This window comes from Oryctolagus cuniculus, chromosome 3 (genome assembly GCF_051225735.1).
Source record: "Oryctolagus cuniculus isolate XC-2025 breed Fujian yellow rabbit chromosome 3, ASM5122573v1, whole genome shotgun sequence".
NCBI classification, from domain to species: Eukaryota; Metazoa; Chordata; class Mammalia; order Lagomorpha; family Leporidae; genus Oryctolagus; species Oryctolagus cuniculus.
In genome coordinates this window covers 152,877,385-152,889,932 of record NC_142869.1, presented here as the reverse complement: position 1 = coordinate 152,889,932, position 12,548 = coordinate 152,877,385, and the positions used below count along the sequence as shown (strand labels likewise).

The 12,548-nt window shown below is 39.1% G+C and overlaps 1 protein-coding gene across 3 annotated transcripts in view; it reads right to left on the bottom strand.

Annotated features, from left to right (window-relative positions):
• CFTR (CF transmembrane conductance regulator) overlaps positions 1–12,548 on the bottom strand; it is a 221,603-nt gene that overhangs the window by 111,905 nt on the left and 97,150 nt on the right. For all 3 annotated transcript variants that reach the window (XM_089327932.1, XM_051847972.3, NM_001082716.1), the window contains 1 exon segment: positions 285–476. In XM_089327932.1, coding sequence (XP_089184058.1) covers positions 285–476 — 192 coding nt within the window.

Here is a 12,548-nt window from a genome sequence, read left to right as displayed (position 1 = left end):
GTATAAATGTCCATTGAGGACAGCTGTCCCACTAATGAGTGAACAAAATTCCCACCATTTAATAGTTTTTAATACACCAACCTAGCCCATCATTTAAAAAAATAAATTGCATCTATTTTATGTATTTGCAAACTTCTGAAAGCAGTAGTCACGTGTTTTATTAATGGATCTACCTGTAGCAGCTTACCCACAGAGAAATCTTTAATTTATAAAGACTAAAATTAATAACAGGTAGTTTGGAAGTTTTATAAGCATAATCAGAAATTTTTCACATAATTGCTTACCTCTTCTAGTTGGCAAGCTTTGATGACACTCTTATATCTATACTCATCGTAGGAAACACCGAAGATGATGTTCTCTTTAATGGTGCCAGGCATGATCCAGGAAAACTGAGAGCAGAATGATATTCTTCCACTGTGCTTAATTTTACCCTCTGAAGGCTCCAACTCTCCCATAATCATCATCAGAAGCGAAGTCTGGAAACAAAGAACACCGTCATGAAGTTATTCGATCAAATCACTGCCAGGATTCACTTGGCTCCAATTACCATCCTCAACAGAGGTTCCTATTCTGATTTTTTAAGAATCTGTTAACTCATTTGATTCAAAACATTTAAGTACTTCCTGTTCCAGGTATTCTGCTATGCACCAAAGAAACAAAGGCGGGGGTGGGGGGAATGAAAGAGACAATTACAATCCAGTGTGACAAGTGCCAGGTAGAGGTTCACAGAGAAGGGGCACCTAATTCAGAGTGTTGGGATAGGGTTGGAGGAGGCCCAGGTCAGATGAGTGCCAATTAACATTTGTGTTGGGTGCTGAATCCCCATGTTTGAATTATATTAATTTATTTAATCCTCACAATAATCCTACAAGGTATCTTCAGTATTCAGAAAACTGGATTAGGTAAAGATTAGATTAGAAGAGATCTAATCTAAGGAAGATTAGATAAAAGGGTCTATTCAGGTAATATTGTCCCCACAAGACTCCTGAAGTGTAAAATCATTCAAGGTAGGATGGACCAAAAGGAAGTCTCACTGAGCAAAAACTTCATGTAACTGTGAAGTAAAAGTAATAGAATTAGCATTGCAGATCAGAATGTAAATGCTGTGTGACCTGACACTAACAAGTATAAAAACTAAGTAAACAAAACAATGAAATGGGGTGTGGGTGTGGAATGTACAAGAAACTTGCAGATTGCTTTATCAAAAAAAGCTGGAAGTCAAAGGATATCATTTAAAGCTAACAAACCAAGTAACAGAAGCATAAGCATATTTAACAATACAAAATTAAACATCAAGAAAGATAACGGTATTGACTAAAATTGACTAGAGGAAAAGGCAGTAGCATTGGAAAAGCATTGATTTTTATCTGTGAACAATGATTTTATTGGGAGCCAGGGCTATGCCACAGCAGGTTAAACCTCTGCCTGCACTGCTGGCTGCTGCACTGCCCATCCAACTCCCTGCTAATGTGCCTGGGAAAGCCCTGGAAAACCACCCGGAACTTCGGCCCCTGCCACCCTCTGTGGGAGACCCAGAAGGAGTTCCAGGCTCTGGGCTTTGGCCTACCAATGAGCCAGCCCTTATGGCCATTCAGAGAGTGAACCAAAGGATGGCAGATCTCTCTACCTCTCAGTCTCTCCCTCTGACTGTGTTATTCAAATAAAGAAATAATCTCTGAAAAGTGATTTTATCATATTAGTGAAGTAACAAAAGTTATTATTATAAATACATCCATACACAGGTATGTACGTAGTCACAAATCCAAGAACCAACAGACAGCATAGCATATTTATAAAAAACAGAGAAAACAAATAATATGACAGAACTCAATAAAAGGTATTTACAAAGTCAGCAAATAAAACTCAGTAAAAGGAGGTGATGGTTGTGGAACTATGTACATGCACTTAATACCATGAAACTACATGATTAAAGATGGTTGAAATGGTAAATTTAAAAAAAAAAAACCTTACAAATTCCAAAACATATTAGGTAATATATCCAAAAATATTTGTGGAGGATATTCTTATAATAAAAGTATATAAATTAGGATTTTTTGGTTGGCTAAATGCATCCATTAAAAGGAAAAAAGCAAAATTAAAAAAAAAAAAAACTTCAACTCTATGTTAAATAAAAGAAGCACAATTAAAACAAAATAAAATAGAATCTGGTAAGTTAAATAAAGTTAAATTTGGTAAGCACAAACAAAAAGAAAAATTGTAATTTACATATTAGACAAGGAAAAATTTAGGACTAATGTCATCCAATGAAAAAAAGGCACTCCGGGGCCAGCTTTGTGGTGAAGCAGGTTAAGTCACTGCCTGCAACACAAGCATCCCATATGGGCACTGATTTGTGTCCCAGCTGCTGCACTTCCAATCCAGTTCCCTGCTAATGTGCCTGAGAAAGCAGCAGAAGATGGCCCAAATGTTTATACCCATGCCACCTATGCGGCAGACCTGTGGAAGCTCCTGGCTCCCAGTTTCAGGCTGGCCCAGCTCCAGCTATTGCAGCCATTTAGGGAACAAACCACAGGATGGAAGATTCTCTCTATTTCTAACTCTGACTTTCAAATAAACAAGTAAAATTTTTACAAATAAATAAATCAATTAAATAAAAAGCAATATTCATGAAGAAAAAATTATGGAACCTCTAAGGAATAATAAGAAAAAACATGTAGTGGAAGACTTTAATTCAACTTTTTGTTAAGAAGACCCAAATATCACTGAGTAATAATGTAGATTTAATATCTATATTGAACTCTATTCTATTACTAGAAAGTATACAAATAGTCTCTTTTAAGTGGCCAGGAAACAAACACAAATATTGACTATTTATTAAATGGATGAAAATGATCATAAAACATGACAATGATCATCGTTTCTAAGAAGTGGAAATAATACGGCCAACAGTCTCAGAAAACAAAGAAAATTTATTTTCTTTCTGAAAAATGCCAAGCTTTCCCTTAGGAAGCTTTTGGGTCAAAGAGCAAAGAATAACTAAAGCTACAGATTTTCTAGAGAACAATATAATAGAAACACTACATATCAAATAGAATCCACAATATATCTAAAATGTTACCCAGAATAAAAGGAAAGACTCAAAAATACAAAAAATTGTTTTTTAAAAAGAACAACAGGATAACCAGAAGAAAAAATAGAACAAATTAATAAACATTAAATCATAAATCAGGGGCCAGAGTTGTGGTGGAATGGGTTAACCTCCTGCTTGCAACACCAGCACCCCATATGGGCTCCAGTTCAAGTCCTGGCTGCTCCATTTCCTATCCAGCTCCTGGCTAATGTACCTGCGAAGGCAGTAGAAGATGGCCCAAGTGCCTGGGCCCCTGCACCCATGTGGAAAACCCAGATGAAGCTCCTGGCTCCTGGCTTTGGCCTGGCCCATCCCCAGCTGTTGTAGCCACTTGAGTTGTGAATCAGAAGATGGAAGATCTCTTTCACTGCCTGTCTCCCTATCTTTAAATCTCTCTCTCTCTCTCTCTAATTTTGCCTTTCAAATAAATAAATCTTTTTAAAAAATTAAATAATAAATAAATGAATTATGATACAACATAACAACTGAAATGAATAAATGTAAAAGCTAGTCGTTATGAAGTTTATTTTTTACATATTTATCTAGTGAACAAGAAATCCATGATCAAGAAAGCTGCAGGAGCCAGCATTGTGGTGTAGCGGGTTAAAGCACTGGTCTGAAGTGCTGGCATCCCATATGGACACCAGTTCTAGTCACGGTTGCTCTTCTTCAGATCCAGCTCTCTGCTTTGGCCTGGGAAAGCAGTAGATGATGGCTCAAGTCCTTGGGGCCCCTGCACCCAGAAGGGAGACCCAAAAGAAACTCCTGGCTCCTCACTTCAGATATCTGGGGAGTGAACCAGCAGATGGAAGACCGCTCTCTCTGTCTCTATCTCTCTTTGTAACTCTGTCTTTCAAATAAATAAAATAAATCTTTAAAAAAAAACCTGCAGACATACACTATAAAAAAGATGGAATAAATTAACAGTAGAGAAGAGACTGCTTTGAAAAGCTGAATAAAATGGATAAATAAGAAAAACTGTGTGGCTAAACTAACCCTAGATGACAGAAAAAAATTACATAAACTGATTTAGATAGAATAAATAAATAAAATTCTCAAAACCTATATCTAAAAAGAACAAGAAACCCACACAGCTTCTTGGGGAGATTCTATCAGACAACTGAACCTGCTCATAGTTGGGATGCCTTTGGGTTCACACTTTGCTCCTTTGGAATCTCAGCTGGTCCTGTCTTCACACCACCAGACTCCTCTCCCTGGAGTCTAGACTTGTACATCCTCTACTTGGATGTCAAATATGCATTGCAAACTTAACATGCCAAAATCAAGCTCCACCCAAAGCCTGTTACTTCCATAATCTTTCTAGTAAATGGTACTTTCATCATTCCAGTTACTCCAGTTACTCCATCCAGAAAGTTCCAACTCAGCCTTCACTCCTGTATGACTTTTCTATTTTTTTTTAATTTTTTTTTTTTTTTTGACAGGCAGAGTGGACAGTGAGAGAGAGAGACAGAGAGAAAGGTCTTCCTTTTGCTGTTGGTTCACCCTCCAATGGCCGCTGTGGCCAGTGCGCTGCGGCCGGCGCACCGCGCTGATCCGAAGGCAGGAGCCAGGTGCTTCTCCTGGTCTCCCATGGGGTGCAGGGCCCAAGCACCTGGGCCATCCTCCACTGCACTCCCTGACCACAGCAGAGAGCTGGCCTGGAAGACAGGCAACCGGGACAGAATCCGGTGCCCCGACCGGGACTAGAACCCGGTGTGCCGGCACCACAAGGCGGAGGATTAGCCTAGTGAGCTGTGGCACCGGCCCATGACTTTTCCTATATGCCATCTTTCACCAATCCTTTAATCCCATTGGCTCCTCCTTCAAAACATGTTCTGAATCTGACTACTTCATACCACTTCAGTCTCTGCAGGGATCAAGCCACCATCATCACTTGTCTGAATTAGCACAAAAGGCTCCTAATTCACCTCCTGGCTTCTGCCCTTGTCTTCCTACAGTCTATTTTGGAACATTGGCCAGTGTGGTCCTGTTACAATGCAAGCAAATGATACTATTTTCTGATTAATACTCTCCACTAGTCTCTAATCTCACGCAAAACAAAAGCCTTTTTACAAGGCTCTCTATGGTCTGTGCCCCATTAATTCTCTTACAATAGTTTACCCTCCAAGGCTCATTCTGCCTGCTCCACCAACCCTTTTGCTGTTCTTTGAATCAGGCAAGTGCATTACATTTGCTCCACCCTCTACCGGAAAGGCTCTTCCCTGATATCCTTATCTCTCACCTCCTACAAATCTTTACTCAAAGGGTACCTTTCAATGAGAGTTTTCCCATTCCACCTATTTACAAAATTTCACCCTTACCCCAAGTCTTCCTTCCCTGTTTTATCTTAACAGCATTTGTCATCCCATGACATCCTACATCCTATATTTACCATTTGTTTGCCCTCTCCCAGTAGAACATGAGATCTCTAGGATGGGAGTGAGGACATGTAGGGTTTGTTCATGACTGTATCCTCAGGAACTTGAACAGTCCCACAACAAAGAAGCTATTCAATAAACTATAATTACTTGATGACTTAATTATATTTTAATGCCTATATTAAATGGTAAAGGCTCAATAACTTTAAAAAGTGTCTTGATACATAAATAGACAAAACTCACAGCCCAGAAGCCGAAGTATGAAAATAGATCCAATGCATAAACACATTATTTGATAGAGGTGGTATCTAGGACTATGGAGGGACAGATGGACTATTCAATAAGTGGTGGGAGATAACTGTACAGCTATCTGGAAGGAAAACAAAATATTTGTATCTGTATTTACACTAAATGCATAATGAAATCCAAGCAGGACAATGAAGTAAGAAATAAGACCATAAAATATTTACTTATAGAGAACATTAGAAAATGCCCGGAGTGAAGACAGATTTTCTATGACTCAAAATCAGGAAGCCAGGGTTGGGCATTGTGGCTTAGCTGGTTAAGCTGCTGCCTGGGACTCCCACGTCCCATAACAGGGTGCTGATTTGAGTCCCAGAACCTCCACTTCTGATCCAGTTTCCTGCTAACACATCTTGGGAAGCAGAAGATAATGGCTCAAGTATTACGGCCCTTGTCATCCAAGTTGGAGACCCGATGGAGTCCTGGCTTCTAGATTTGGCCTGGTCCATCCCTAGTTGTTGTGGATATTTGGGGTCCAACAGATGAAAGATTCCCCCACCCCGCCTTCTCTCTGTCAGTCAATTTCAAGTAAGTGAAAATAAATAAACATTTAAAAAATTAAGGAAAGTCAGAAAGTCATAAAACAAATAAACCACATTTTAAAAAAATTCTAAAGGAAAGGAAAAAAGTCAACATGACATAAATATTTTAACAAATACCATACAAATAAGTAATTTCCCTTCATATAAAGTGATTCTAAAATCAAAAAGAAAAATACTACCAGACCATTAGTAAAATATACAATGTATTTGAATAGATATTTCAGCAAAATTAGATTATATAAGTGACTTTTAAACATATAAAAAGATACCACATATTATTCATAAGAGAAATGTGAATTTAAAATATACTGACATATGCTTTTCCCCTATGAGATTGAAAAATTTCAAAAATTAGATAATATCCTCTGTTGGTAATGCTCTGGGAAAATCAGCAATTTTAAGAAGATTTATTTATTTATTTGAAAGAGTGACAGAAAGAGAGAAAGAGAGCAAGAAAGAGAGAGAGAGAGAGAATCTTTCACCCAGTGGTTCACTCTCCAAATGGATGTAATAGCCCAGACTGGGCCAGACTACACGGATGGTGGGGGCCCAATTACCTTGACCCCCTTTTGCTGCTTTCCCAGGCACATTAGCAAAAAAAAAACAAAATTAGCACTCTTCTATTTATGAACATAAATTAGTATAACCTTCTGGAAGAAAATTGGACAATATCTATCAAAACTGTAAGAGTACAAATACTAAACCACTTCTAAAAGCTATCTAATTGATACACTTGCAGACATTCTAAATGATTCCGAAGGCAGGAGCCAGGTGCTTCTCCTGGTCTCCCATGGGGTGCAGGGCCCAAGCACTTGGGCCATCCTCCACTGCACTCCCTGGCCACAGCAGAGAGCTGGCCTGGAAGAGGGGCAACCGGGACAGAATCCAGCGCCCCAACCGGGACTAGAACCCGCTATGCCAGTGCCGCAAGGCAGAGGATTAGCCTATTGAGCCATGGCGCCAGTCTATAGTGTTGTTCTTTATGTTAGCAAAATACTGGAAACAATCAAAATGTTGATCAACAGCGACTCAGTGCAATAGAGAATATTGACCCACACAATGGAAGATTAGACAGCAATTTTTTTGAACGTGTGTCTGTCTGTCCATTGTCCTTTGGACAGCTATACCAAAATACCAAACTCAGGTGACTTTTGACCCAAAGAATTTTCTTTCTGATAGTTCTGGGGGCTGGGCAGTCCAGAACCAAGGCACCAGCAGACTTGGTGCATGACGAGGGCTTGGTTCATAAACATAGCTGCCTTTGTGCTATGTCTTCGCTGGCAGAAGGGTAAGTGTCTCTCTGTGACTTCTTTTATAAAGGCACTACTTCTATTCATGAAAATTCCACCCATGTGACACAATCACTCCTCCCAGCCAAAAAGGCCACAGAACTGTTTCCATTGTGGTGTGAACTACAGAACCCCTGACCACAGAGAGATGCCATAGCCAAACTTTGCTCAAGGGTTCTGGGATTGCAAGCTCTTACACCTGCAATGCTTCCTAAAAAGAATCCAAGGGAGTTTCCTTAGTATAGGACACTTAGTGTAGATGAGAACAACAACCAAAGTTGTCGGAAAGATGTCCAGCTGATTTGTGAAAAGTGTGTATGCCCTGCTATGCACTATGACAGTCCTTGGGATAGAAAAATGAAGATGATGTGTGCTTTTCCAATCAAAATGATTCTAACAGGGGATAGTGATAAAATTAAACATGACGTTATTTCAGCAGAAAAGTAATACATATGAATTGCTGAAACTTTGGAAAAGCCAGGAATATAAAATAGATGCAAATTCCAGTGATAGCATTTGTCCTTCCAGATAACATATAGACACACACACACACACACACACACACACTTACATATGCTGTAATAAAATGTAGTTCATAATGCACATACCATTTTGTAAGTGGAGGTCTTTCTGCACTTAATTAAGAGTGTATCACACACACCCTTCAAGTTCATTCTTAAATACCACTTTTATTGATAGAATAACATGCCATACACTAGCTCTTCCAAAACTTATCTCACCAATCCCCAATTCAAATCCATTTGCCATGCTTTTCCTCCTCCCCTCAATTTTAAGCTATGGAAAGAAAGGTTTTTATGAAGAATTTTATATAAAATCTCTGCAAACATATTAGGATAAGTCATAGAAGTAGAAGAATTATTATTTTTAAGACTTTTGATAGCTAATACCAAATGCAGCGGAGTGAGGTTTTACTTAAAATGTTACCATTTTCAAGGATCTGATCTTATATTTTAGCTCGATCTTTTGTCTGATAAAATCATAAACTGTTCCATCCCCAAAAAGGCAGCATCTTGGATAAGTTGACAAACCTTATTTCTCAGAGGAGTTTACTTATTCCTGAGGGATCACTGCCTTCAGCTGAGTCTGTCTTTATAACTCCCTCCCATACCAGGCAGTTGTAACACCAGCTAATGATTGTCTGCTCATTAATCTTTAATAGAACTGCCTGAAATGAAACTGCCAGCAAGTCTTGCAATTTTTAATTGCAACACTATTTTTACTCATCTTTCATAGAATTGGCCTTAAATACCTAAGCTATGAATTTTTAAAATACAATGAAACACAATTACTGCCTCTCACCAGAAGACATCCTTGCTTAGATTATCTGTAACATCTTTAGTATCAACTGCTTTGATGGTGTAATTTCTTTTAACAGTGAAAATTCTAGTCATGTTATACTAGAAATAAAAGAAAAACATAATACTCTAAGAAGGAGAATGTTATGGTAAGAAGAAAATGCACAACTATAGCTACTTTACTCAAAAGGCCTGTTTCACACATAGGAAAACAATCGAAGAAAGAAGCAAATTGTTTCACTACCATTGTGGATACCAATTCAATGATTAGAAAATTTCTGCGGCTTTTGCTTCCCATGTCTCACACTGCATTCTTAAAAGTACAGCTCTCCTCATTGGCGCCGGCGCCGCGGCTCACTAGGCTAATCCTCCGCCTTGCGGCTCCGGTACACCGGGTTCTAGTCCCGGTCGGGGCACCAGATTCTGTCCCGGTTGCCCCTCTTCCAGTCCAGCTCTCTGCTGTGGCCAGGGAGTGCAGTGGAAGATGGCCCAAGTGCTTGGGCCCTGCACCCCATGGGAGACCAGGATAAGTACCTGGCTCCTGCCATCGGATCAGCGCGGCGCGCCGGCTGCAGTGGCCATTGGAGGGTGAACCAACGGCAAAGGAAGACCTTTCTCTCTGTCTCTCTCTCTCACTGTCCACTCTGCCTGTCAAAAAAAAAAAAAAGTACAGCTCTCCTCATCTTAGAAAATAGTAAACCACTGCCTATTTGGAGTCTTTATTTCCATTTTTACTTGATGGTGGCACTGTTGCTTTCTCCTTTCTTTCCTTCCTTTTTCCTCTCTGCTTCCTCCCCTCCTTCTCTATCTCCTGTTCTTTCTCCGCACCTCCCCTTTTCCCCTCTCCCTTCTTTTTTTTTTTTCTCTGACCTATATCCTTAGGTACAGTTCCAGAAAGTACTTCAAAATGCTTCATAAGATCGTTACACTTTTTCTTACACACAGTTCAAATGAGAGTCAAATACTCATTGCTCCGGCAGGCTTTTCCAATAAGAGAGATAATTAAAGGCTCCCTAAGTTGATTACTTTATGTGCTGTGAACTTATTTCTGAGAGTTTAAATACAACAAATGTTAACCTTTATCTGCATGATAGCTGACATCCTTGAAAATCACTATAAAATCTTCTCTTCCTTGAATAATAAAGTTTGATCTGTTAGCTCTCTCTCTCTCTCTAACCCACTTGAGAAATGTTTTGCCAAATATCCTGGGTTTACGGTAAGTTACTCTTAGGGTGGGATGTGAAGGAGAGACCAATAAATGAATAAATTAATGTTTCTGATGACGCCGTGGTGCAGAGTTAAAGCCCTGGCCTGAAGTGCCAGCATCCCATGTGGGCACTGGTTCTAGTCCCGGCTGCTCCTCTTCCGATCCAGCTCTCTGCTATGGCCTGGGAAAGCAGTAGAGGATGGCCTAAGTCCTTGGACTCCTGCACCCAGATGGGAGACTCGGAAGAAGTTCTTGGCTCCTGGCTTCAGATTAGTGCAGCTCCGCCCGTTGCGGCCATCTGGGGAGTAAACCAGCAGATGGAAGACCTCTCTCTCTGTCTCTTCCTCTCTCTGTAACTGTCTTTCAAATAAGTAAAATAAATCTTTTAAAAAATTAATGTTTCTATATTTTCCCTCAAAAACCACTCAATTCTATATTTTTTCCTCATAATATATCACGAGCAAGTCTATATTCTAAAATTCTTTGTCAACAAAATGGGGACCTGCTTACATTGATACTGAGATAAAAATCTAAGCAATGATTCTAATAGTATAAAAAATGCCTATGCAAAAGACTGGTAAAAATGGATGTTTCAGTTGTTCAATGAAATTACTGAATGCCTATCATGTGTAAACACCATTCAAAATCTAAAGATGAGTAAGTAAAAGGTCACCAGAAATATCAGGAAATAAAAACCAGAGGAAATTATTCTTGGAACCATTTATATTATAAGGGACACTATACCCAAATATTGCCCTAATATTAATGTAAGAATTTCTGCAAACACTTCACTCTCAGAAAATGACATATGATGCAGACAGAAAATCAAAAAAGAAACAGGAGAGTGAATGGGACCTACTAGACATCTATAGATCATTCCATCCAAAGCTATAGAATACACATTTCTCTCAACAGCATATGGATAAATCATATGGCAGGTCACATAGATCATACAACTACAAAACAAGCCTGAACAATTTTTTAAAGCAGAAATCATATCAAATATCTTTTCTGACATTAATGCAATAAAACTAGAAATCAGTAACAAGGAAAACTTTGGAAACTACATAAAGACGTGGAAATTAAGTGACTTATTCTTGAGCAACCAGTAGATAAAGGAAAATTACGAAAAAAAGTTTTGAAACAATGAAAATTGAAACACAACATACTAAAACATATGGGATTCAGCAGAAGCAGTACTAAAAGGTAAGTTTACATCAATTGATGCCTATATCAAAGTAGAAATATCTCCAATAAAGACTTACCAAGGAACTAGAAAAACAAAAACAGATAAAATAAAAATTAAAGAAATAATAAAACTCAGAGCACAGAGTGAGCATCTGGCTGAGAGGTTAAGATACCAGTTAAGATGCTGATGTTCCATATCAAAATGCCAGGTCAAGTCCTGGCTCTGTCCCTGACTCCAGCCTCCTGCTAATGTGGACCCTGGGAAGCAGCATGTGATAGATAAAGGAGTTGCATCCCTGCCATCCACTGGGAGGCATGGATTGAGTTCCTGGATATCAGCTTCCACCTGGCCCAGCAGATGGGAGCTCATTCTCTCTAATAGTCTCTAGTCTCTAATAGTCTCTCTCAAATAACAGCAACAACGATACTGAAGACTCAGCACCAATAGATGACAGATACTAAAACATATACTAAAATACAATCAATGAAGCAAGAAGCTAGTTCCTTGAAAAAATAAACAAATTGAAAAGCTCTTAGCTAGACTAAGTAAAAGAAAAGATTCAAATACATAAAATCAGACATGAAAATGGTGACATTACAACTACACCACAGAAATACAAAGGACTGATAGAGACTACTATGAATAACTACATGGCAACGAATTTGATAACCTAGAAGAAACACAAATTCCTGGACACATACACCTTACCAAGATTGACTCATGAAGAAATAGAGTCATAAATACACCAATACTAGGTAGCAAGATTGAATCAGTCATTAAGCTAACTCCATCAAAGTAAAGCACATCACCAGACAGCTTCATTGCTGAGTTCCATCAAACATTTAAAAAAGAATTAACACCACTTAACACAGCTTAACTTTTTCCACAAAATAGAAGAGGAAGAAATTCTTCCAGTTCATCCTATGAGACCAAACTTAACCCTGATTAAAAAAAAAAAAAAAAAAAAAAAAAAAAAAACCTGGGGCTGGCACTGTGGCATAGTAGACTAAGCCTCCACTTGCACCACCCAGTATCCTATATGGGGGCCAGCTGGTGTCCCAGTGTTCTTCTTCTAATCCAGCTCTCTGCTTATGGCCTGGGAAAGCAGTGGAGGATGGCCCAAGTGCTTGGACACCAGCACTCACATGGAAGAACTGCAAGAGGCTCCTAACTCCTGGCTTTGTATTGGCTCAGCCCTGGCAGGCTGTTGAGGCCATTTGGGGAGTGAACCAG